The following is a 27,245-nucleotide window of genomic DNA, read 5'->3' as shown; positions in this document are numbered from 1 at the left end:
GATATTTCAAATTAAATTTCACATTCTGAATTAATGAAAGTAATAAGATTGTAATTAACCTAAGAAAGTCAGTTAACTAAATGCAATAAATATTGGTTGTTCAAATATGCAATAAGTAACTTGAAATTTTTCCTTTACTTTCAATAGCTTTTAATAGATTCTTTAAATAAAGATTGACTTTTCTTTCCACTGCAGGTCAAGTCTTGTAGCTCCCCTAAAAGAAAGAAAAAAAAAACATGTGTTTTAGTAATACTTCTTTTACCATATTGTTTTCTTTGATTTGACTAAATACTATCTTAAGGGCAAAGAAAAAAATATACCAATGAAAGTGCTTTGAAAGTAAATGAAAACAGTGCTTTTGAGATCCTAGTGTAGGTGCTACCTTGGAGTCAGCATTTGTATTACAGCTAAATGTTGGTGCTATAAATACTTCTGATTTTTTTACAGAGGTTGATTCTGCTTATGCTCTGAAGTGTGCATGATGTATTTTAAGTAGTAGGTTACAGAAAAATCTCTTTATAAAACCTATACTCCCACTTACTATAAGTTTCTTTGAATTTATAAATACCATTTGTTACTGTAAATTCAGCTTATTCAAATTAGGTTAGTAAGGATTTAAACGAACACATATTCTATCAAAGCCAATTCAATATATGTGTTAAAATATAAATAATCATGTGGCTTGGTGCCAGATTATATATGTAATATCAAGAAAAGTTAATAGAACCTTCTAATACTGTATTAATATGGATACTCTTTGAGAATGATTTCATTTGGATATAAAGAAGTAAGGGTCCTCCTGATGCATTCACAGTTGAATTCTCCAAAATAATTTGGTGTTTCAAAAACAAATGATCCTTTGGTTGGATTCTTTAGGATCAGTTGGTTTATATCATAGTTGCCAAGTGGTGAGAGGTGGCATACCTGAAAGTGTTTGTTGTATTTTTTCACATTTTATGAACAATGCACATTTATTACAATTTTTTAATTTTCTATATACATTGTCCATTACTTGTAACCTGAACGTTTTGTGGGTTTTGACCCATCTCATTAAGTGGTTTCAAAATGGGGAGGCAATTTAGAACTTGAATGACTTAGAATTTTCTAGCTATGTTTATCTAATCACTGTATGTCAACTATATCATACTCCACTTTCCTTGAAAGTTATTTACATCAGAGATACTTTTGGAAGTCAGCAAGTAACAATCATAGTTTCTAAAATGCCACAGGCCTTTTCACTAAGAATCCAAAAGATAACATATTTCCCAAAGCCAGGCATGGATGAAACATTCCCCGAAATAAGGTAGATGGGTGATTGCTGGGAAGAAGAGAAGTAAGTAGGCCAAATCCCTGGAGACTGCCTGCAAGAAAGATACTTAGGAAACAGACTGTAATAGGAGCTCTATGTTTTCTAACACCATTGAAGCACTAGCACAGGTCAAAGTACCAGAGTACAGGTTGCTGTGAAAACAGTGGGGACCCGGGGATTTTAAAGTAATAGGATAACATTTTTATAGAGAGGAAAGGTGATGATCTGGAGCTGTGCTACCAGAAGGATTATCAAGATAGGAGGGATCCTGTTGGCATAGAGAATGGTGCCAATTGGAATGAGGAGCTACAGAGTAAGTGGTAGGATGCCACAAACTCTCTCTTTAGTCTTGCTTGATTCTTTAATTGAGGATTAATTACTACACTATTATACTAGACTAGGTGCTGTAAGGAATAAATACTGTGCTCTTCAGAGCTGACAATGTAACAAAAAATAGCATTAACATGAGATAAAAAAAACTTTAAAATTGCATAACAGCATATTCTTGTATTGAAGCAACTTGTGGTCATATCAAAGAAATCTGTCCACATGACCTTTGGCTCATTCTTCATAGCCAATCTAGATGCATTTTACTTAAATATGGGTATCCCTCGTGGAAGTGCCAAATGTAAATGATGTTGTTACTCCCTAACTCTCCCACAGCAATCCTCACTCACTCCTACAGCTTCTATGTTGAAATCCCAGGGTGGGGAGGGACAAGCCTGTGCCCACCGTTGCACTAGCAAGTCCCTCTGCCTACAATGTCTTTATTTTATACTGGATTTGCATGGCTAGTTTGTTATTAAGGTTTTGGCTTACATATAACCTCCTTAGGAGTATAGCTGAACAAAAGAGTGGAGGTTTGGCTGCCTGCTGCAAAGAAAGCCAAACTTTTGAGGCAGGTGCTGGTGCAAAAGGAAAAGAGGTTTTATTCAAGAGCCACACTGCAGGACCTGGGAGAATGGTGAACTCCTGTCTCAAAGACCATCTTCTCTTCCTGCTCAAGCCCCCTGTTCTTATAGGGATAGGGAGTGGAGGGCCTTTTTCCCCCCTTATCCACTACCTTGTTAGCTTTTGGCAGGCTTGAGACCCTTCCTAGCTTTCAGTTCATCCAGCGCCCTATCCATTTATATCTTACCTATCCCCAGAACCAGAGATTCTTACTATCTACTGAAAGAAGAGGTGGATCAAGAATAGAGGGAAGCCTTTATGTGAGGGAGGAGGATCGCTGTCTTTGGAAGGTGGTATATATGGTGTCTAGAGGATGGAACTATTGAACAAGCAAAGCTGGTAGACTGCTTCATATTTCGAGAGCCAGTGTTGTTAATGGGCTTCCAGAGTGAGACCTATTGTACAAACAAGTATTTAGTGAGGGGTATGCCTAGTAGTGCAGGGGAAATTGTAGTAAAATCAGAAACTGGATAAACTAAAGGATCCCCATGATCTAATCCTGAGAGGGCTTTGGGTGGCACACCCAAATGCAGGATAAATTTTCTAAGGAAGCCACTGTCTGGGAAATGCAGAATAAAATTAAAAGTAACATTGTCACTTAGCTTTGGGAGGCACTGTCCCTTTCTGAAAGAGGAATTTTAAATCTCTTTCAGGAGTGCAGGTCCAGCTTTGCAATATCAACAGCAGCAGCAAGATCGAGTCCTCCTCAGGTGGTGCCCACTTTATCTGTGTGTGGTGGATCCAAGGCTCAATTCCTGTCGGCTTTAGTGAAGAGTGTGTTGTCAGCAGGACGTCATAGAGACTGGCCCATTGCTTGGCTAACTGCTGCTCAGGACCTTGAGACTTCCAGGTCTTTAGTAAAACTCGGTCTCCCGGCTGGAATGGGCTCGTCAGACAGGTAGATAGACCTGCAATGAGCAAACTTATGCAACATTGTTAGTGTTTGCCCTAGATGATGTACATACGGCTTTTACATTTTCTATTCATGTTTTAAATCTAAAGGAGGTGTTCCTAAAACAAAAAATTGGAAGGGTCTCCCATAAACTTTCAAAAGGGTTTAATTTAAGCCCACTTCAGGGCACTACCGTAGTCCAGAACAAGGCAATAGAGAGTTCCTGGTCCCATTTCACATGTGTTGCCTGGCATGTTTTCACCAGGGTCGTCTTTATTATTTGGTTCATTTTCTCAGTCTTCCCTGTAGATTGGGGTCTCCAAGATGCATGTAGTTTTCACTGAGTATGTAGTGCCTCTCCTATCCTTTCTTCTGGGAGATTATTGAAGTGAACAATGGTCCATTGTCACTTTGAATGTTGAAAGAAAGACCAAATCTAGGGATTCTTTTTTTCTTCTAAATATATTTTTATTGATTTCAGAGAGGTGGAGAGAGAGAGAAACATCAATGGTAAGAGAGAATCATTGATCGGCTGCCTCCTGCATGCCCCACACTGAGGATTGAGCCCACCACCCAGGCATCAAACCAGTGACCTCTTGGTTCCAGGGTCGATGCTCAACTGCTGAGCCACACCCAGTGGGGCTAGGGATTATTTCTTTGAATGGTTTTGTTACCTCAGTTGTCTTCCAGTGTTGTTGGGATATGTATGCCTCTTCCTATCCAGAAAAGGTACCTACAAAAACTAATAAAAATGTAAAGTTTCCTGTGGTTTTAGGCATCTGTGTAAAGTCAAATTGCTAGTCCTCACACAGGCATATCCCTTTATATTGTACTCCCTTTCCTGTTGGGAGCACATTCTTGTTTTAGGATTGTTTTTGGCTGGTTGTTTTGGGCACATATCTGACAGGCTTGTATAATCTTCTGAATAGTCCTTTGTAAGTAAGGGCTCTTCACACGTGGTCCAATGAGGTCTATTAAAGCATTCCTTCCACAATGGGTCTCTTCATGTAGGTGTTTGAGGATGAGATATACTAGAGCTTCAAGGAGAAAGACCACACCATGTGTGTTGAACTTCCATAGAGAATTAGGGTCATTGTTAGAGATTCTCCATTTACGGCCCATTTCTTACCTCATTCTGTGCAATGAGGTTTAAACTCTGACAAGTTCAGGTGGAGAATTAGAATCCCAAAAAGTGGCAGCCCTTGGGTGGCTTGTCTTGCTGCTTTATCAGCAGTTTGGTTTCCCTGACTTGTTTGGGAACTGCCCTTCTGATGTCCTGGGCAGTGCATTACGGCAATCTGATTTGGTAGATTCACTGCCTCTAGCAATTTTAAAATTTCTTTTGCATGTTTGATGCACTTATTTATTTCCCAAGGTTAAGAGCCTTCTTTCTTTCCATGTTGCTCCATGAGCATGGATGGCCATGAAAGTATATTTAGGGTCAGTGTAGATGTTAGTATCTTTCCCTGGGATAATTCTAAGGCTTTTGTGAGGGTTATCAGTTCAGCCTTTTGTGCTGAGGTGCCTACAGCAAGGACGTGGACTCCCATTACCTGTCTGTGGTGACTACCAAGTACCCGCTCATTGTTGACCATTCTCCATGAAGCTGCTCCCATCTAATCTAATAAAAGAGAAACATGCAAATTGACCATACCTTCGCTTCACCCCAAGCCATGCCCACCAGCCAATCAGAGCGACTATATGCAAATTAACCCAACCAAGATGGCGGCCAGCAGCCACGGAGCTGGAGCAAGCAGGAGGCTTGCTTGCCCCCGGCAATGGAGGAAGCTAAGCTTCCCGCCTGCCCTGGCCGGCTGTGGCCTCCGCTAAAGGCAACAAAGTTTCAATTATAGAAGCTAAATAAATCCCAGATACCTACTTCCAGCCAGCCTCCACTGGGAGCTTGGGTGGCTAGGGGCTATGGCCAGCCTACAAACAGCCATCAGCCCCTCACCCAGAGTGGCCACACCCTCATGGGGTGAGGGTCCCCACTGGGGGCCTTGGCCAGCCTGAAAACAGCCATCAGCCCCTCACCCAGACTGGCCAGGCACCCCAGCAGGACCCCCCACCCTGAAGGGGATGTGGCCAGCCTGAAAACGGTCCTCAGCCCCTCACCCAGGCTTGCCAGGCACCCCAGTGGGGACCCCCACACTGAAGGGGCTGTGGCCAGCCTGCAAACAACTACCAGCCCCTCACCCAGGCTGGCCACACCCTCATGGGCTGAGAGTACCTCCTGGGGGTCTTGGCCAGCCTGCAAACAGCCATCAGCCCCTCACCCAGGCTGGCCAGGCACCCCAGCAGGACCCCCACCCTGATCCGGGACACCCTTCAGGGCAAACCATCCAGCCCCCACCCATGCACCAGGCATATAATAAAAGGGTAATATGCAAATTGACCTGTAAGTCATATAATAATGTTGGATCTTATTGGTCATGTTGCATACTTAACACAATAAAGTTGTGTCTGATTAATTCTTGGTACCAGAAATCTATATAAATAAAAGGCTAAGTGACTGGTCGTCCGGCTGGTAGGTATGATGCGCACTGACCACCAGCAGGCAGACACTCAATGCAGGAGCTGCTGAGCGACAGCAACTTTGCAGAGTGCCCTCTCGCACTCCAGGACCCCTCGAGGGATGTCAGACTGCTTGTTTCAGCCCAATCCCGACAGGCCAGGCCAAGGGACTCCACCTGCCAGAGGGAACCCTGCTCACTCTGCAGACGCCCTTTGAGCCCCGGCACCGCCCCAGGACGTGTCCAGCCCATCTTGCCCAGCCCCACCCCGCTGGCCACCTTCTAATTAATTTCCTTTCAATGTGCACGAATCCGTGCACTGGGCCTCTAGTCTTTATATATAAGTACAGGCATCTGATCTTTTAAAAAGTCCTCTGGAACAAAAAGGTACGTAATTACCATTTTTTGGTAAGTCAATCAAAATTATATCTATTTTTGTCAGATCTGCAAAATATATTTTTTCAGTGTGTTGCAGAAATTAAATGATGAGTTTGTGTCTGCCATATGATAAAAAAGATTGTTGTAACCTATAAAAGTCATTGATTTTGATCCAAGAAGTGTCATAGAGTGATGCTCTGAGTTTAGTGAGGGGACCAGTGTGATGCATTAGTCTGGGTCAGTGGTCGGCAAACTGCGGCCCCTTGAGTGTGGCTCTTCCACAAAATACCAGGTGCGGGCGTGCACGTACAGTGCGATTGAAACTTTGTGGCCACACTCAAGGGGCCAAAGAGCCACATGTGGCTCGCGAGCCGCAGTTTGCCGACCACTGGTCTAGGTTGAGGCTGACATCAAAATGACTAGCATATACTAGTAGGTAACTGAAGTAATACAGGCACTAGGACCTCAACTAGGGTATTGGCAATGGAAGTTAAAAGAAAATGCATGAAATATGATGGATAAAAATGAACAACACTTGGCCTTCACAATTATCAGGTTCTTTTAGTAAATACTAGTAGCCTTCAACAACAAAAGATTTATGACAGCTACACGTCTCCTCCCTTGTTACTTGTAGTGTCCTACAGTGAAAGCAAGTCTCAGATTTAATACTACTAAAAAATAAATATTTATCAGTAAGTAGGCACAGAAAAACTACCCAAACTATTTTGTGACAGAGTACTAAACAGCAGTCTAGACACCAGGGGCCATTCTGAAGGGTATCAGTCTGCTAGAGTCAGCAAAGTCTTATACCAGTTATGCAAGGACGAAAGTGCCTGTACAATATTCAAGCCATGTATCTTGAATATCTGTTATTTCCACAAGGAAACATTATTTCTAATCCTTTGTGCTAATTAACATTCCTCTAGTGAAGATTTACATAGTGATATTGGAAGCACTTCTGCATCCAACTAATAGTGAAGATTCCTGCCCTAACCAGTTTGGCTCAGTGGATAGAGCATCGGTCTGCAGACTGAAAGGTCCCAGGTTCGATTCCGGTCAAGGGCATGTACCTTGGTTGCAGGCACATCCCCAGTAGTGGGTTTGCAGGAGGCAGCTGATCAATGTTTCCAACTCTCTATCTCTCTCCCTTCCTCTCTGTAAAAAATAAATAAAATGTATTTAAAAAAAAATAGTGAAGATTCAAATTTATTAGAGGATATTGGGTAGCTCAAAGGACTTCTGGACATTGAGGCTTGGTAAGCATGGTCAACAATGACAAACAATAACAAGAGACCACAGACATGATGGAAGAGGGCTCTGGGATTGCGGTCACCATGATCAGACATCTTGAATCACTGAACCACTAATACTGGATGCCTGGCGCCACCACTAGAGCCACACTCACTTTGCCCCAGGAGCCACCTGCAGTTACCCAGGGAGCACAGCTTGCTGTGCCAACTTTTTTTGAGTCAATAGCTTCTCGGTGGTGCGCATGATTGGCTAAGCAAATATTTGGCATTTCAGTCTCAGCCAACAGACTCACAGGAATTCTCCAACACAGAAGGGAGTTTCCAGTGCAGTGGTACAAATTAACAAAAGGGTAAATGTCCATTAAAAGCAAGTTGAATTAGAAGTGATGATGATGTGTTCAAGTATAAACATCTAGCAGACAATTGTGTGGCAGGATAGTAAGAAGCTAGGAAAATTCCTGGGCAATGGAATAGGGAAACTGAGACAAGAAAATTACACAAGACCAAACAGTTTGAGCAGCTTGCAACCAGCTTGTGAATTGCAAAACCTTATCTTCCCCAACCAAGGTCATTTGAAAGCAAATGGTTTATACCTCCCCTCCCTAACCAGAGGATATGTAACTTAAATCACCCTGGTCTGGAAAATAAAGAACAAAGGCCCAATTAATGCCATTTGTGTCAGCTAAACCCAAGGACAGATAATGTCTGGTAACAAATAACAAAACCCCATTGAAGCCAGACAGCTAAGAAACAGTGAAACAGACCAAAGAATAACCCAAAACTCCCCTATACGCTCATTCTGATGCAACAGCATATTAAAACTGCACCTAGTCAGGGCACAAGCCCAGGTTGCAGGCTCAATCCCCAGTGTGGGACACACAGGAGGCAGCTGATCAATGATCCTCTCATCATTGATGTTTCTATCTATCTCTCCCTCTCCCTTCCTCTGTGAAACCAATAAAAAATTTTTTAAAAAATGCACCTGGACTGAATTCACCAATATAGAGGTACAGAGTAGCAGACTGGATCAAAACAAAACAAAACCTAACCATATGCTGCCTTCAGGAGATATATCTAAGCTGCAAAGACAAAAGTAGATTCAAAGTGAAAAAGTGGAAAATGATTCTCCAAGCAAATAAAACCCAGAAAAAGGCAGGTGTAGTTATACATATACATGACAAAATACATTTCAAAATAACAAAGGTAACAGAGATAAAGATGGACATTTTATAATGACAAAGGGGACATTACATCAAGAAGATATAACACTTCTCAATATATATGCACCAATCAGGGAGCACCGAAATATGGAAAGCAACTCCTCACAGAACTAATGGTGGGAGAAACAGACCAAAACACAGCCATAGATGGGGACCTTAATACTTAAGTGACAGCTCTAGAAACATCATCCAAACAGAAAATTAATTAAGAAATATTGGCCTTAAAGGACACAGACCAAATAGACAAAATTGACATTTAGAGAGTCTTTCATCCAAAAACATCAGATCAGACATTCTTCTCCAGCGCACATAAACATTCAAAATGACTGGGTCAAAGAAGAAATAAAGGGTGAGATCAAAAGATATACAGAGACAAATGAGAATGACAATATGACATATCAGAAATTCTGTGATGCTGCAAAAGCAGTAACAAGAGGAAAGTTTATATCATTACAGGCCTATCTCAAGAAACAAGAGAAATCCCAAATAAACAACCTAATATTACATCTTAAAAAACTAGAAAGAAAAGAACAAAAGCAATCCAAAGTCAGCAGCAGAAAGGAAATAATAAAACTGAGAGCACTATTGAATGAACTAGAGAACAATGAGACAATACAAAAAATTCAGATATAGGCTTAAAAATGACGATGGAGTAAGTAGAAGCTACACTGACACTCTCCCAGGACCAAACTGGAAATATAACTGAAATACAGAAAAACTAGTAATAAACTGAATATTAGCTGGAGAGAATCCTCATAACCAAACATGGAAAGTGGAGACTAAGTAGAGACTGCTAAGGAAATGTGGAGACAGGAAAAGGCTGGTCAGGCTCTCACAGTCAGCAGCAGGTCTGGAGGGATATCTCAGCTGTGGGGGGTTCCCACTGAGAACTCTGGGGTCTAAACCCCAGCTAGGGCCCCAGCAGAGAGCACCAGAACTGAGAAAGGTGCCCATATACCTTCAGGCTATGAAAAGCATGGAGAGATGGCTGGAAATGCAGGCACCCTCTTACAGGGCCAACGCACAAAATTTCACATGCAGCCACTCACCTTGGGCTCTGGCAGAGGCAGGGCAGCAGTGTGAGCAGAAGCCAGGTTTAGGGGCTCTGGGTTTGGAGCTTGGAGGGCAGCAACCCTGGTTTCCTGGGCTGAGTCATTCCCTCACGCTACGGAGGACAGCTTTCTCCAGCAGACATTAGCTTTACAGGCATGGATGGACCTGGAGAGGATTATGCTAAGTAAAATGAGGCAGGCAGAGAAAGATAAGTATCACATGATCTCACTCATATGTGGAATCTGATGAACAAAGTAAACTGATGAATTAAATAGAGCCAGAGGCATAGGACCATGGAGCAGACTGTTGGGCGGGGAGGGTGGGCGGGTGGGAGTAGATCAACCAAAGAACTTGTATACATATATGCATAACCCATGGACATGAACCATAGGGTAGTGAAGGCCAGAGGTGGGGGTCCGGGGGCTAGAAGAGGTCAATGGGGGGCGCGGGGGGGGAGAAGGACATATGTAATACTTTCAACAATAAATATTTAATTTTTTAAAAATTAATACAACCAAGAGCTGGTTTTTTGAAAAGATTAAAAAATTGACAAATTTCTGCTTAGACTTATTTTGGAAAAAAGAAAAAGACCCATATAAACAAAATCAGAAATGAAAGAGCAGAAATTACCACACACATCACAGATTTACAAAGAATCGTACTAGAATACTATGAAAGACTATATACCTTCAAATTAAATAATCTAGAAGAAATGGATAAGTTCCTGGGAGTATATAATCTTCTTAGACTGAATCGGGTAGAATTGGGAAATCTAAATAGGCTGATTAGCAGTGAGGAAATGGAAACAACCATCAAAAACCTCCCGAAATATAAAAGTCCCGAAATCAAAAACCAGATGGCTTCCCCATTAAATTCTGCCAAACATTCAGAGAAGATTTGAAACCTGTCCTAATCAATCTCTTCCAAAAAGCTGATGAAAAGGCAATATTCCCTCATTTTTTGAGGTGAACATAACTCTGATACCAAAAGCTGGCAAGGACACCACACACAAAACAAATTAATAAAACTACACCCCAATGTTTCTGATGAATACGGATGCAAAAATCTTAAACTAAATACGAGCAAAGTGAATACAACAATGCATTAAAAAAAATAATACATCATGATCAAGCTGGGTGGGGAGAGGTAAGGGGGGGAAATCGGGGGATTAATGGTGATAGGAGACTTGATTCGGGTGGCGAACACTCAATACCGAATACAGACGGTGTATTATAACATTGTACACCTGAAACCTACATAATTTTGTTAACCAATGTCACTCCAATAAATTGAATTTAAAAAAGCTAAACATAAAGGGAGTCTCGATTAGAAAAGGAGGCAAGAAGGGCTTTGAAGGGGAGCCTCGGGAGCGTGGGCTTTAGCCGCTCAATGGACACAGCCAGGTATTATTATTCCAAAGGTATTAAGAGCAGCATCGCCTCCTGCAGTATTTTACATTTTCTGTTCATCCTCACCAGAGGATGTTTTCCCACTGATTGTAGATAGAGTGGGAGGGAGGGAAAGAGAGCGAGCGAGGGAGACATGCATGTGAGACCCAGAGACTGGTTGCCTCCTGCACCCGCGCCACCAGGCGGGGAATCGAACTGGCAACCCAGCAGGTGCCCTTAACCAGGAATCCAACCCGAAGCCCCACGGTACGCGGGCCCGCGCTCCAACCGGTGAGCAACCCGACCAGCGCGCTGCGGTATTTTCCCTGGAGGCGTGGCCGCCCCCCTCCCGGGTCTGAGCGGCCGGAGGAGGTGGCCTGGCCGCTGCCGGACACGACGGCTGCGACCCTCGGTGGCCGTCCCGCTCCCCGACCTGGGCCGCGGCCGTCGGCAGGTCCCGCTGCGGCCCCGGCGGGGATGCTCGCGCGGGGCGGGGCGGGGCGGGGCCCAGGCGAGGTCCCGGCCGGAGGCGGGGCCGGGGCGGAGGAGGCCGGGCCTCGCGGGAGGGACGCGCCGCGGTCTGACCCGGGCGGCGCTCCGTAGCGCGGCGGCTCCCGCGGCGGGAACATGGCGGCTGTGGCGGGCCGGCGTCGGAGTAAGTTTCCGAGAGACCGGCCGGCCCTCGTGCGTGCGGCCGCGGGCCCTCGGCCCTCCTCGGCCCCCTCCCGAGTTGCAGGCACAGCCCGGGGCCGTCCCTGTGCCGTGTGGCCGCGGAGCCGGCCCCGAGGCCGGAGGGCGCTGTGGCGGCCGCGGCCCGGCTGGTAGGGGAAGGGGGCGAGCGGGACCCGGGCCCGGAGCCCTGGCTCCGCCCAGCGGCTCCCCGCGGGGTGAGGGCGGCGGCGGAGGTGAGGGGCCAGGCGGTCCCCCCAGCCTCCTCCGCCCCCCACCTCCCCCGCGCTCATTGGGGCTCCCCGGCCTGGTCGCCTTCCCCCGAGCAGCGGCGCTGGACGACCGGGGCCCCCGGCCTCGCCTCGCTGGAGGGGCGGGATGCTGGGGAGCCGCAGTCGCTGCCTGTTGCTGGGGGTGCGGTCCCTCCGCGGGGCTCCGCGCTCCTCCGGGAAGAGTTGTGTGAATTGAGGGCCCGGAGCCGGGCTGCTCTCGGCTCCTTTAGCTCCGCCCCGCCCCTCGACGGAGCTGAAGTGGTTCCTGAAGGGATGCCGCCGGTGACGGGCGTGTCCGGGAGCCATTCCCCGAGGGTAGGGTTTGGGGGAGCATTCACTGATTTACAGGAATTTGAATGGAGTGAGTGAAGGTTGGCGTAGGGCCGAGAAACCGTCCAGAAATTCATGGAATCCCTTAGCTCTACCACTAGCGGTGAGCTAGCAGGTGTCGTGTTTATTTTCTCTGTGTAGTCAGTGGTCCCGAACTAATTGGCAGTGTTGTTAAATACAGCTATTTCTGGATTCGTCTTTGTTTCTTTAACAATATCTACTTGGTTCCAGACTCTGTGCAAGACATTGGGCATATAGGACTGACGACAAATTTTGAGAGACTTTGTGATCTCGTGGGAAATGCAGACAAGTGATGGTCAGTATTGCCCTATTTTAGAAGGTATAGCAGTGGTTCTCAACCTGTGGGTCGCGCCCCCTTTGGGGGTCCAACGACCCTTTCACAGGGGTCGCCTAAGACCATCGGAAAACACATATATAATTACATATTGTTTTTGTGATGAATCGCTATGCTTTAATTATGTTCAATTTGTAACAATGAAATTGGGGGTCACCACAACATGAGGAATTGTATTAAAGGGTCGCAGCATTAGGAAGGTTGAGAATCCCTTACGTAAAGGGACCATACACCTGGGTCAGGGGTAGTCTTCCTAAGAAAATGATTTAGGCTGAGACATGAGGAGGACGGCCCTGGGACTAGGAGGAGGGGAGGGAGTGAGTCTGGAGAGGGAATAGCATTGAAAAAGTGGGAAGATCAGTAAGGCTAGAGTACAAAGTTCAAGGAGATGCACACAATGAGGAGGAAACTGGTCTTGCAAGGTGTGTCAGGCCATAAAAACTGAACAATGCACTGCCCTGGGGGGTGGGGGGGAGGTCATTATCCCTGGCCCCCAGGACAGATAATCGGATTTGGCCTGGGACCCCCAACACCTGGGGGCCTTCCTATAAGCCCATGAAAGGGGGCGGAACCATATCTGCAAGACAAAGACCCCAGAAGGTTATAAAACATGAAGCCCTCTGCGTATTTCTTCACTCTGATTTGGAAATTATCCCCAGAGTCCACTAGTGTTAATAAACAGCGTCCCGCCCTTTCTCTAGGAAGCGTGTTTGGTATTTCTTTGGTCTTCTGCAACAAGACAGGAGATTTATTCACTTCCAATGCAGAGAGCCTTACAGGGTGTTTTAAGGAGTTGAGACTTTATTACTAAGGGTGATGGGAAGCATCGGAGGGTTTTACATAGCAGGTGATGTGACAAATTTTGGTTTTAAAGAGGACACATCTTGCAGAGAAGGGCGAGAGTGGATACAGGTCAAGCAGGAGATGACGGTGACCAGAAGTGGGACCGTGACCTTGGACAGTGGGAACGTGTAAGAGGTGTGCAGGAAGAAGAGTGGTCAGTACGTGGGAAGGATTCAGTGTGGGCGGTGAAGGAGAGAGGAGGCTCCGAGTAGCATAAAACAGACTCGGGCCCGTCAGGTGTCCCATGCGCTCCATTTTTATCTGCCTCTCAAGGAATTCTCCAGTGACGGCTGGCCAATTGGAAGGGATTGCGATGCTTTGTTGTTTACTCTCTGATCCAGGCTAATTGTCGTTTGAAGAATATCAGGTTAGGGAAAAGACTTTTGTAAATTAGCCACTTAAAAGCAGTATTCTGCCATGTTGATTTTAGTCCATAATAGTGGCTGCATATATTCCATTATATGGATGTGCTGTACTTTATTTACCTGTTTACTTTTTTTTCCCGCGATTTTTACTTCTATTGCAGAATCGAGCTAATGCTTTTAAGTGTATCAGGTAGATTAATATGTGTATACGTAGGGGAGATAATACTTGAAGACATGGAAATAGATGAGATTGCTCGTAGAAAATAGGTAGTAGGAGAAAAGACTAGGCTTGGGATTGAATGTCCGAAGGTAGGATTGAGAAGAGATGAGAAGCAGAGATCAATTTAGGAAGAAAATCTGGAGACTGGCCTTTGGAAGCTAAAGGAAGGACAGGTTTCAGAAGGCGAGAGGAGTCAATAGAGTCAAAGGTTGTTCAAAGAATGTGGAGCATATGAGTGAAAAGCACCCATTGAATTTGTCAATGTAAGAAACACTAAAACCTGTAGAGAATTTTTGTGAGTTTATTTGAACCAAATTGTCGGCAATTGCTGGGAAGCAAATCTCAACGGATTGAGAAGATGCTCCGGAAAATGGCAGTCTTGCATCTTATTTTATACATTACAATCAAAAGAGAAGACATGAAATCTGTTGGTGTTAGATTAGGGAAGGAATTGAAAGCAAAGTGGTGAAACCTCTGGGATTGGATAAAAAGTAAAATGAGCCGTAACCGGTTTGGCTCAGTGGATAGAGTGTCGGCCTGCGGACTGAAAGGTCCCGGGTTCGATTCCGGTCAAGGGCATGTACCTTGGTTGCGGGCACATCTCCAGTAGGGAGTGTGCAGGAAGCAGCTGATCGATGTTTCTAACTCTCTATCTCTCTCCCTTCCTCTCTGTAAAAAATCAATAAAATATATTATAAAAAAAAAAGTAAAATGATAGACACATAATTCTTTTGCATAGGGGGGTACAGGATAGTTAACAGTCAACAATTAACTCAGTAACAATAAGAGGGTTTGTGGTCTCCACTTTGTGCTTTGAGGTGTCCGCAAAAAGGAAATTAGTTTGACATTCCAAAGGTATGTTATAGATGCAAAAAGACAGTAGACGGGTTAGTTAAGATGAAAATTGACCTTTGTCGGGGAAGATTCCAGCCTGGGACTTGACTACCCCACTATAAACTGCTTTTAGTTAAAAAGTTTTAATTTCAGACCATCCTCTATGGTTACTTTAGGTCTCTGAGTCTGTAAGGCCACCATGCAGGCCTCCCTGAGCTTGTGAGGTTTAGTATGTGGCTCCTTTTCCTCCAAAGATTTAGGAATTTATTGGCCATTTTAGTACTCGGCAGAGCAGTTTATTGTGGGGAGGGAACCACAGTTTAGTGATGTGAAAAGTGAAACAATCAAATATTAGTTGTCGAAAGTACAGAAGATTGAATTTAGAAGAGGAGATGGGAACGAGTGAGGATTGTTGTTTTGTTGTTTCGGGGTGTGTTTTGTTTTGGTGGTGTTTCTGAAAAGAGCCTTGCAAATGTTTAAGTTCTGATGAATAAGAGAAGAGTGGGAGTTTGAAGAAAGAGGAGAGTCTGAAATTGTGGAAGAGGCAGAGGGGACGGGATACAGAGCATGTCAGAGGTTTCGCCTCCAATCCGGAAGGGACACCCTTCTTTCCTTGTATTAGGAGATGTAGGTAGAGGTGGGTTTGTGGTGTTGGAAACTTAAGTGAAATCCCTTCTGATTATTCTGTTGGAGACAAAGTCATCTGGTGAGAATGCAGTCAGAGATTGAGAATAGGGAAGAGAGGTTTGGAAAATCACAGAAGGGAGAGAGTTTTGACCAGGGAACCAGGGAAGGATGCTTGTGGTTGAGTGGTAACCATTTAGCCTAGTGTGTGATCTTTTTTCCTTTAGCAGTGTTCAGTCATCTGAGTCCAGACTGTACTATTCACCCTTTGAGAATATATATTCCAATGTATTTGCTGAATGATTGTATAACACAGAGAAATAATGTTAAAAAGTGCAATGCTGACTATATTTTATCAGTTTCTCATACTTAAATAAAAGATAAAACCAAAATTTACTAGTGGAAGATATTTTCTGTAGATGTGTGTAGAATCTTAAGAAATTATTGAATGAAAATATAATTGAGGAAAATCAGTTACAACTTATTTAATTAAATCAATTTAGCTGTAAAAAATCTACTTGTTGAACATATAGAAGTAAAATCCTATATAATAAAGCCTAATATGCTAAGTGTCCAGTCGACCGGTTGGCCGTTCAACCAATCAAAATGTAATATGCTAATGATATACTAAGGCCGCTCAGCTGCTCACTATGCTGTGCACTGACCACCAGGGGGCAGACGCTCCGACCAGTAGGTTAGCTTGCTGCTGGGGTTCAGCCAATCAGGACTGAGAGAGATGGGCCGGACACGCCCCGGAGCCCTCCCCTGGTCCCTCCCTGGCCCTTATGGTGCACCGGTGGGGTCCCTCAGCCTGGCCTGCGCCCTCTCACAATCAGGGACCCCTCGTGGGATGTTGGAGAGCCGGTTTCAGCCCAATCCCGCAGGCCAGGCCTAGGAACCCCACTGGTGCATGAATTCATTGGTAATAATACTCCCAGACACCCTAAGGTGCTCGCTCAGTGACATTCTTCTCCAGTCAAATGGATAATTAAGGGTTCATTCTAGGTTATCTCATGTTTCTGTTGGGTCTGTTTTTAGTGTCCTGCTTTTAAGAAGGAAAGTATAAATAAGTCCTGGCCAGTGTGAGTCGGTTGGGTGTTGTCCCATGCACTGAGGGGTTGCTGGTTCAGCTGGATCCCCATTGTGGGGCATATGGGAAACAGCCGACCCATGTTTGCTCTGACATAGATGTTTCTCTCTCCCTTTCCCTTCCTCTCTCTCCAAAACAAACAAACAAAAACACAAAAGGAAAAGAAAGAAAGAAACTATAAATAAGCTGATCACAAACTCGTTACTTTTTGAGTTTTTATCTGGTTGAGTTCTCTGGATATTCAGTGTGGCCATGAGCCAATGCATCAGTTCTTCTGAAACAGTATACTAGAAAAATCGAAGAATTCCCTAGTTAGACCATTTTGTGACCACTGTCAAGTTTTAAGTGCATCTTGTGTGGCACTTAAAGTTGAAATAATTATCTGGCCCGTCAACAAATAATCCTTATGATAACTTTTTGTTCTTTCTTTATTGATTAAGGTATTACATATGTGTCCTTATCCCCCCATTGCCCCCCTCCCCCCATGATTTCTTAATTTACTCTACAGTAAATACAACATTCCAACTTTTCAATTTTGACTGCAAAGGTCAGGAATTGGTTTGCTACGGAGATAATACTTAGATTTGGAAAGTAGGTTGATAATCATAGTAATTTAGTAGAGGTAAATGTACAAGGAGAATTATGGGTCAGCTTTTGGGACTGAATAACTTTAATAGTTAAACTTTGCTTCTAGAAAGTTTGTTAAACAATGTAAAGATTAAGATTTTATTGCATTTTAGAACTGCCTTGTAAAAATATGTAGAGGGTTTTAGGCAGGTAGCAATGACTGCTGTTATTGGATACTGGTACTTTCCAAATTGGAGATAATGATGAAGTCCCTCATTCTATTTAAGATCTGAGTAGCTTTTCATTGTGCCAAACCTATCTGCTACAACCTAAGCTAAGCTGAACGTCTTACATTTGCATGTTGTTGAAAAAAAGAGATATTGGATAAGAATTAACTAGGCAAATTTCTCACCACTTCTGGAAAAAGTTTCATTGATATTCATTTAGTCATACAATCCTAGTATATGATGAGTGGAGAGCACAGCCTTTTTGGTTTGGATAAACTGCTGAATTTTTCAGCCAGAGACAGTTACCATTAAGATACTTGCAAGTCACATTTTAAACTGGGTTTCAGAATAAGCTTTATTTCTCACTTATTCATTATTTTTAATGAAGAAGCTACATGTGAAAGATAAATTATATAAAAGTAACATTGAAATATTTTTTTCTTCTTTTTAGATCACTAAACAAAAATTCGACCAGAGAAAATGCTGAAATAGAAGTTACAGATGCATGGGATTTGCTGAAGGAAATATAAGCAGTTAATTTTTGTAACGTGGGCGAAAGCCAAAATTGCCAAGTTACATGTGTAAATCACTGCGTTATTGCTTTAGTCATTGCCTCTATTTAGCAATGACAAGACTGGAAGAAGTAAACAGAGAAGTGAACATGCATTCTTCAGTGCGTTATCTTGGCTATTTAGCCAGAATCAATTTACTGGTTGCTATATGTTTAGGTCTTTATGTAAGATGGGAAAAAACAGCAAATAACTTACTTTTGGTAATTTTTATTCTTGGTCTGTTTGTTCTTGGAATTGCCAGCATCCTCTATTATTATTTTTCAATGGAAGTAGCAAGTTTAAGTCTCTCCAATCTTTGGTTTGGATTCTTGCTTGGCCTCCTATGCTTTCTTGATAATTCATTCTTTAAAAATGATGTGAAAGAAGAATCAACTAAATATTTGCTTCTAACTTCTATAATATTAAGGATATTATGTGCTTTGGTGGAGAGAATTTCTGGTTATGTCCACCATCGGCCCACTTTACTAACCACAGTTGAATTTCTGGAACTTGTTGGGTTTGCCATTGCCAGCACAATTATGTTGGTGGAAAAATCTCTCAGTGTCATTTTACTGGTTGTAGCTTTGGCCATGCTGATTATTGACCTAAGAATGAAGTCTTTTCTAGCTATTTTAAACTTAGTTATTTTTGTAGTCTTATTATTTTTCTCCTCATTGGATACTCCCCAAAATCCAGTTGCTTTTGCATGTTTTTTTATTTGCCTGATAACTGATCCTTTCCTTGACATTTATTTTAGTGGACTTTCAGTGACTGAGAGGTGGAAACCCTTTTTGTACCGCGGAAGAATTTGCAGAAGACTTTCAGTTGTTTTCACTGGAATGATTGAACTTACATTTTTTATTCTTTCAGCATTTAAACTTAGAGACACTCATCTCTGGTATTTTGTAATACCAGGTTTTTCCATTTTTGGAATTTTCTGGTTGTTTTGTCATATTATATTTCTTTTAACTCTTTGGGGATTTCATACCAAATTAAATGACTGCCATAAAGTATATTTTACCCACAGAGTAGATAACAACAGCCTTGATAGAATCATGGCATCCAAAGGGATGCGCCATTTTTGCTTAATTTCAGAGCAGTTAGTTTTTTTTAGTCTTCTTGCAACAGCTGTTTTGGGAGCAGTTTCCTGGCAGGTAAGCTTATAGTTTGTTTATTATGCCAGTGCCTGTGATGTGTGATTAAATGTTGAATTACTAGAATTGGAAGGTCAAGTTCTTGATTTCAAAAGGAGATTCTTTTTTATGGCACTTAATCAATTTTGTTCATGGAATTGAAGTACTAAATGAACATTGATAGGATAATTTAGTTTGATCTCTAGCAAAGAGGCACCAAAATGTTAGGCACGCTCAACATGTGACATGCCTCTCACCTTTGCTTGTTCATTAATGAATGAAGTACTCAAAGATTAAATATTTTTTAGAATATTAACATTTGAAAGGTGTTTAGAGATTGTACCTTAATTCTTTCATTAAAAATTGTGTGTGTGTGTGTGTGTGTGTGTGTACACATATGTATAATATTGATTTCAGAGAGGAAGGGAGAAGGAGAGAGAGGTAGAAACATCAGTGATGAAACAGAATCATTGATCGGCTGCCTCCTGCATACCCTTTATGGGGGATAGAGCCCAAAACCAGGGCATGTGCCCTGACCGGGAATCGAACTGTGACCTCCTCGTTCATAGATCGACACTCAACCACTGAGCCACACTGGCCTGACAGTTCTTTCTTTTTTATACATGAGGAAACTGAAAGCCAGAGAAGACTTTTATCCAGAGTCACTGGTAATAGCCAAAACCAGTTTACATAGCTTCTATGTAGTCTACTGGTCTCACTACAGCACATTTCTTTTACATAGCCATTTCTCTTAAGATTTTATATAAAAGGTGGTGTCATGACATATCAGGTACTTAAATACAAATTAAAGGCTCTCCTAAGAAAGGAAGAAAAAAGGTTTTACAATACATTTCCTGTTGCCCTAGCCATGGATAGAGTGTTGGCCTGGGAACTGAAGGGTCCCAGGTTCAATTCTAGTCGAGGGCACATGGCAGGGTTACGGTCTCAATCCTCAGTAGGGGGCCTGCAGGAGGCAGCTGATCCATGATTCTCATCATTGATGTTTCTATCTCACTCTTCCTCTCTCCCTCTCCCTTACTCTCTGAAATCAATAAAAAGATATATATATACTTAAAAAATAACTCAGTATATTTGCTGTCCACAGAATGTTACCAAAGACATTTAAACTGTGTGGTCGGAGTTTATATCTACAGTATTAATAAATCCAGTCTTCCATTCATGGAACATTTATTGAATGAGCTATATGTCATGTACTATACTGTGTGACCTCAAGATGACTAAGAAATGCCTCTGTTCTTAAAGAAGACACAGTCTCTAATAGGATGGGGAATAGACAGGCACGTAAACAAACAATTATTACAGTGACAAATGCTCAGGTTGGGATGTAGGGCATAAAGGAAGGTTATTTCTGCTTTGCACTAGTTAGTTGCTACAGAATGATTTCTAGATTTGAATATTTGAAGGGAGATGTGGAGATTTATCTGGGTATGGTGCTTTTTAGTCAATGTAGGCTAGAAAAGGGAGCCTGTGGGATTCAACCAAATGATGTAAACATTGTGGGCGTTGCCCCTATTATATCTTCCTCACTTTACTTGCCAAATGCTAGGGACTATCATGATGATCATAGTGCTAGGGACTATCAGGATGTTGATGGTGATGGTGGTGGTGGTAGTTATGATGGAGGATAATGTGGGAAACTCTAGCAAGAGTTCTCCTACCACTTCCTCCCTTCTCAGAGTTTACTACCTATGTTTTCTTCTAGGAGTTTAATGGTTTCACATATTACCTTTAAGTCTTTATTTTGAGTTCATTTTTGTACATAGTATAAGAAAATGGTCCAGCTTTTTTTTACATGAATCTGTACAGTTTTGCCAACACCATTTATTCAAGAGACTGTCTTTTCCCAACTGTATAATGCTGCCTTTTGTGTTGTAGTAATTTACCTTTAAGTGTGAGTTAATTTCTGGGCTTTCTATTTTGTTTCATTGTGCCAGTAGCATACTGTTCTGAAGTCAGCTTGAGATCAGGAGAGTGATACCTTCAATTATGTCCTTTATCAGGATTGCTTTTGTGGTTCCATTTAAATTTTAGGGTTATTTGTTCATTGAATCTATAGATTGCTGGGTAATAAGGATGTTTGAATGATATTAATTCTTCCATTCCACGAGCATGGTATATTCTACCATTTGTGTTGTCTTCATTTTCTTTCTTCAGCATCTTACAGTTTTTAGAGTCTAGGTCTTTTGCCTTCTTAGTTAAATTTATTCCTAGGCTTTTTTTTTTTTATGCAATTGTAAAGGGATTTGTTTTCTTAATTTTTCTTTCTATACATTATGGATGTATAGAAATGCCACTGCTATCTGTATATTAATGTTGTATGCTGCAACTTTACTGAATTTATTTACTGAGATAGTTTTTTGGTGGACACTTTGGGTTTTCTACATAAATCATGTCATCTGTGAACAGTGACCGTCTTACCTCTTCCTTCCCACTTTGAGTGTCTTTTATTTTACTTTCTTGTCTGATTGCTGTGGCTAGGAATTTCAGTAGTATGTTGAACAAAAGTGATATGAATAGGCATTCTTATCTTATTCCTGATTTTAGGGGGGAAACTTTTAGCTTTTTACCATTGAGGTTATTCTACCTGTGAGTTTATCATATATGATCTTTATTATGTTGAGATATGTTCCCTCCATTTCCATTTTGTTGAGAGTTTTAATCATAAATAGATGTTGAATGTTGTCAAATGTGTTTTTTTGCATGTTAAAATAATCATGATTTTTGTCCTTTTTTTGTTAATGTATTGTTGTATTACATTGGTTAGTATGCAGATATGATTTGCATGAAGCTATTGAACCATTCTCACATTTCTGGAATAAATCCCATTTGATCATAGTGTATGATCCTTTTAATATGTTGTTGAATTTGATTTGCTAATGTGTGAGAATGTTTACATCTATGTTCATCAGGGATATTGGCCTGTAATATATTTTGTAGTCTTTGTCTTGTGTTGATATCAGGGTAATGCTGTCTTCATAGAATGAGTTTGGAAGTATTCCTTCCTCTTTAATTATCTAGAATGTTTCAAGAAGGGTAGGTATTAATTTTCTTTAAATACTTGCTATAATTCTCCTGTGAAGCTATCTGGTCCTGGACTTTGGTTTGTTGGACGTTTTTTGATTACTGATTCAATTTTGTTACTACTAATTGGTCTGCTCAGATTTTTGTTTCTTCCTGAGTCAGACTTGGAAAATTGTATGTTTCTTGTAATTTATCTGTTTCTTCTATTTATTGGTGTATAGTTCATAGTAGTCACTTATGATCCTTTATATTTCTGGTTTTGAGTTGTAATTACTGATTTTATTTTGTTCCTTTTATTTTGATGAGTCTAGCTAAAGTTTTATAAATTTTATCTTTATTTAAAACTACAAACTCTTAGTTTCATTGATCTTTTCTATTAATTTTTACTATTTTATTTATTTCCACTCTGATCTTTTTTTAATTTTCTTCCTTCTACTAACTTTGGGCTGTGTTTGTTCTTTTTCTAATTACTGTTGGTATAAGGTAAGACTGTTTATTTGAGATATATTTTGTTTCTTCAGGTAGACTTGAATTGCTATGAATTTCCCTCTCAGAACTGCTTTTTCTGTGTTTCGTAGATTTTGGGTCATTGTGTTTCCATTTTCATTTATCTGAAGATATTTTTTTAAATTTCCTCCTTAACTCGTTGATTATTTATGAGCAAGTTGTTTAGCCTTTACGTGTTTGTTATTTTCAGTTTTTTTAAGTAATTGGTTTCTAGTTTGATACCATTTGGTCAAAAAAGATGCTTTAAAATAATTTTTTTTCGATTGCAGTTGACTTACAATATGATATTAGTTTTAGGTGAACAACATAGTGATTAGACATTTATATAATTTATGAAGTAATCAACCCAATAAATCTGACACCATATACAGTATTATTGACTATATTTCCTATGCTGTACTTTACATCCCCATGACTGTTCTGTATCTACCAATTTCTACTTCTTAATTCCTTCACATTTTTTACCTAGCTCCCTAACCCCCTGCTCCTTCTGACAACCATCAGTTTATTCTATGTATCTATGAGTCTGTTTCTATTCTGCTTGTTCATTTATTTTGTTTATATATATTCCACATATAAATGAAATCATCTAGCATTTGTTTTTCTCTGTTTGATGTATTTCACTTAGTATAATATTGTATAGGTCTGTTCATGTTGTTGTAGATGGCAGGATTTCATTCTTTTTTATGTGTAAGTTATATTCCATTGTATGTGTGCATCACTTCTTTATCCATTCATCTAATGATGGGCGCTTAGGTTGCTTCCATATCATAGCTATTGTAAATAATTCTGCAGTGAACATATGGGTACATATGACTTTTTAATTTAGTGTCTTCAGATAAATACCAAAATTGAAATTGCTGGGTCATTCTTTCTCTCTTGGTATAGCCTGTGTTTTGGTCTGGTATAAGTATGCTTTTTTGTTTGTTTCAATTTCCATGAAATATCTTTTCCATCTTTTTACTTTCAGTCTGTTTTTCTTCTGATCTGAAGTGAGTCTCTTGTAGACAGCATATATAAAGGTCTTGTTTTGTTATTTGTTCAGCTACTATATGTCTTTTGATTGGAGCACTTAATCCTTTTGTTCTTTGCCCTGTACACCTTTCTTGTCTAGATAGCATTGAGTTTCATCTTGAGCGTAAACACCTTTAATTTTTGAAAAATTAAGTTTATTGGGGTGACATTGGTTAATCAGAGTATATAGGTTTAAAGTGTACATTTCTGTGACACATGATCTGTATATTGCTTTGTGTTTCCACCACCCAGAGTCAGATCATCTTCCATCACCACATATTTGACCTCTTCACCCTTTACTTTTCCCTAACTCCCTTTCCTCTGGTAATCACCATACTGTTGTCTTTGTTTATAAGTTTTTTGTTTGGTTGTATTTTTTTGTTTGTTGCTTTCAGTTTTTATCCCACATGTAAATGAAGTCATATGGTTCTTAACTTTTTCTGCCTGACTTAATTCACTTAGCATGATATTCTCAAGGTTCATCAATTTTGTGTCAAATGGCAGTATTTCATCTTTTCTTATGGCTGAGTAGTATTCCACTGTATGTATGTACCACATCTTCTTTATCCAGTCATCTATCAAAGTACACTTCATTGTTTCCATGTCTTGGCCACTGTGAACAATGCTGCAATGAAACATAGGAGTGCATGTATCTTTTTCAAATAAATGTTTTCAGATGTTTTGAAAGAGGACTCACTAGATCATATTCTTAATTTTTTGAGGAACTGCCATACTGTTTTTCATATTAGCGCTACCGCTTTACATTCCCATTAGCAACTTTTTTGCCACAACTCTCTAGTACTTGTTATTACTTGTCTCGTTGATAATAGCCATTCTAATAGGTAAACACCTTCAATTTTAAGAAGAGCTGCGTGCTCCCTCTGGTTCCATAGACCCTGCTGATGGCCTTGGACCACGGCCTTTCAGACACTTGTTGTTGTAAAAGTCCTGTTCCAGCAGGCCTCCACATGACCCGCGATGGCAGAAAGAGCCCAACACCATTTTATTGTGTAGACTGTCCATACCCCATTGAATGTTCTTGCCTCCTTTGCCATATATTAATTGACCATATCCGTGTGGGATTATTTCTGGGCTCTCTGTTCTGTTTCATTGATCTATGTGCCTGTTTTTATGCCAGTACCATGCTGTTTTGATTACTATAGCTTTGTATTACAGTTTGATATCAGGTAGCATGATATTTACAACTTTGTTATTCTGTTTCAAGGTTGTGTGACTATTTTGTGTCCTTTATGGTTGCATACACATTTTTGGATTATTTGTTCTAGTTCTGCCTCCACCGAAATCTTGAACCCCTCAAAGTTACTCATGAGGGTTATAATCAACCTCTTTCAATTCTTATTAATGTTGATATTTGACCTCTTCCCATGAATTTTCTTAATGGCATCTAGAATGGTGAATCCTTTTCAGAAGGTTTTCGATTTACTTTGCCTGAATCCATCTGAGGATTCGCAATCTATAGCAGCTATATAGCCTTAGAATAATAACAGTTGAAAGCCAGAATGACTTCTTGGTCCGTGGGCTGCAGAATAGATGTTGTGTTGGCAGGCATGAAAGCAACATTAATCTCATTGTACATCTCCCTCAGAGCTCTTGGGTGACCAGTTGCATGCCAGTGAGCAGTGATGTTTTGAAAGGGATGTTTTTTTAGCTGAGCAATAGGTCTGTCGTCCAGGCTTTCTTGTTCCAACTATGGAGCACAGGCAAGGTAGATTTAGCACAATTCTTAAGGGCCTTAGGATTTTGGAGGGAGAGGTGGTGGAAACTGAGCATTGACTTCCACTTAAAATCAGCCCTAACAAGAGAGTCGGCCTGTTCTTTGAAGCCAGGAATTGACTTCTCTGTAGCTATGAAGTCCTGAATGGCATCTTCCAATAAAAGGTTGTTTCTTCTACATTGAAAATCTGCTGATTAGTGAAGCCACCTTCATTAATTATCTTAGTTTGATTTTCTGGATAACTTTCTGCAGCTTCTACATTGGCACTTGTTGCTTCACCTTACACTTTGATGTTATGGAGATGGCTTCTTAAATCCTATGAACCAACCTCTGCTAGCTTCAAACTTTCTGCAGCTTCTTCACCTCTCAGCCTTCATTAAATTGAGGAAATAGGGCCTTCCTCTGGATTGGGCTGGCACAAAAGGCCTAGCTCTTGGCCTGTCACAGCTTTTGACATACCTTCCTCACTAAGCATAATATTTTCTAGCTTTTGATTTAAAGTGAGAGACATGGCACTCTTTTCTTCACTTGAACACTTGCAATTATTAATTGAGCTAATTTTAATATTGTTGTATCTCAGGAAATAGGAGGCCCCAGGAGAGGGAGAGAGATGGGGGAACAATCAGAACACATATGACATTTATTGATTAAGTTCACCCTCTTATATGGGTGGCAACCTGAAACCAGTACAACAGTAACATCAAAGATCATTTATCATAGATCACAATAGCAAATATAATAATAATGAAAAAGTTTGAAATATTGTGAATTACATAAATGTGACACAGAAGCATGAAGCGAGCAAATGCTGTTGGAAAAAATGGCACTGAGACTCTCTCCCTCCCAGGAGCATGCCCATGTTTTTCTTCCCTCTCAGGTGTGCATCTCCCATACTCTTAAGAGTCCCCATGAGACTTGCAACCAGGACAGCAATGTGCAGCGACAGCTTGTCCCAGGCTAACCCCATGATCCTGTCTCCAAGACCCCCTTTTCTCTGACTTCTCCGTGAGCCAAAGCGCCCCATGTAGCTCATTTCTTTCCTATAACATCTATATAGAGCCAAATCAGCCCCGCCCAGGCTCTCTTCTGTTGCCTCTTCTTACCTAAGCCCTTCCTTTTCCACACTGTCCCAGCTTTAATAAACATCCTCTCAAATTAAAAAAAAAAAAAAATGGCACGGATAGACTTACTCAAATGTACTGTTGCCACAAACCTTCAGTTTGAAAAAAAAAAAAACAAAAAACTCAGTATCTGTGCAGCACAATAAATTACGTTATGCCTGTATTTACAATACAACCAACAAAAGACTCTTATCTAAAATATGTTGAGAGCAAAACAAACTTGTAAATCAATAATTAAAAGGTGGCCCCATGGAAAAGTAGGCAAAGTACTTAGCACTTCACTAAATATGAAACCCAAATGATCAAAGGTATTTAATATAATTAATCAGAGAACTAAATACTTATTCTAGTTAAGCATAATGGAAAATTAATAGGAACCTAAATGCCAATAATAGCTACTCAACTAATTAACATTTCATCAGGTGATAGGAATGCCATTTGGTCTTCACAAATATTTTTAGAGCTATGTTAATAGACTTACAATATATTATGAAGTTTACAGAACATTATCAGTCCCACTTTGATTTAAAAAAATACATAAACATATATTTGTAAACATAAATTGCATGAAGGTTGGAAATATTTTTAAAAGTACCTATGTATGGATGATGGTACTTGGAGTAATTTTAATGACATGTCTTTTTTACTTATTTGTATTATTTTATTTTTATCAGAGAACATTTGTTTGGAAAATCACAGATAGAAGAAGTAATTCGTAGAATAAATGGGCTTAGGAAACAAGTTACAGAGGTCAAGGAAGGGCCCTTGGAGCTTAGAAGTGAGGAAGGTAAA

At 41.0% G+C, this 27,245-nt stretch overlaps 1 protein-coding gene across 5 annotated transcripts in view; it reads left to right on the top strand.

Moving 5' to 3' along the window:
• The first annotated feature begins 11,523 nt into the window (after positions 1–11,523).
• Positions 11,524–27,245, top strand: part of TMEM168 (transmembrane protein 168) — a 30,080-nt gene continuing 14,358 nt past the window's right edge. The window contains exons 1-3 of one of the 5 annotated variants that reach the window (XM_070423747.1): positions 11,524–11,609; positions 12,457–12,541; positions 17,802–18,023. In XM_070423747.1, coding sequence (XP_070279848.1) covers positions 17,928–18,023 — 96 coding nt within the window. In that variant the 5' untranslated portion in view covers positions 11,524–11,609; positions 12,457–12,541; positions 17,802–17,927. Of the gene's footprint in view, positions 11,610–12,456; positions 12,542–17,801; positions 19,056–27,245 lie in introns of those variants that run through there. The other 4 variants (XM_070423742.1, XM_070423743.1, XM_070423744.1 and 1 more) reach the window with 4 other exon arrangements.

The sequence above is a fragment of the Myotis yumanensis genome, unplaced genomic scaffold (genome assembly GCF_028538775.1).
Source record: "Myotis yumanensis isolate MYYU_CA2020_CCGP unplaced genomic scaffold, mMyoYum1.0.hap1 SCAF_9, whole genome shotgun sequence".
NCBI lineage: Eukaryota > Metazoa > Chordata > Mammalia > Chiroptera > Vespertilionidae > Myotis > Myotis yumanensis.
This window is presented reverse-complemented; position numbering and strand designations above follow the sequence as displayed.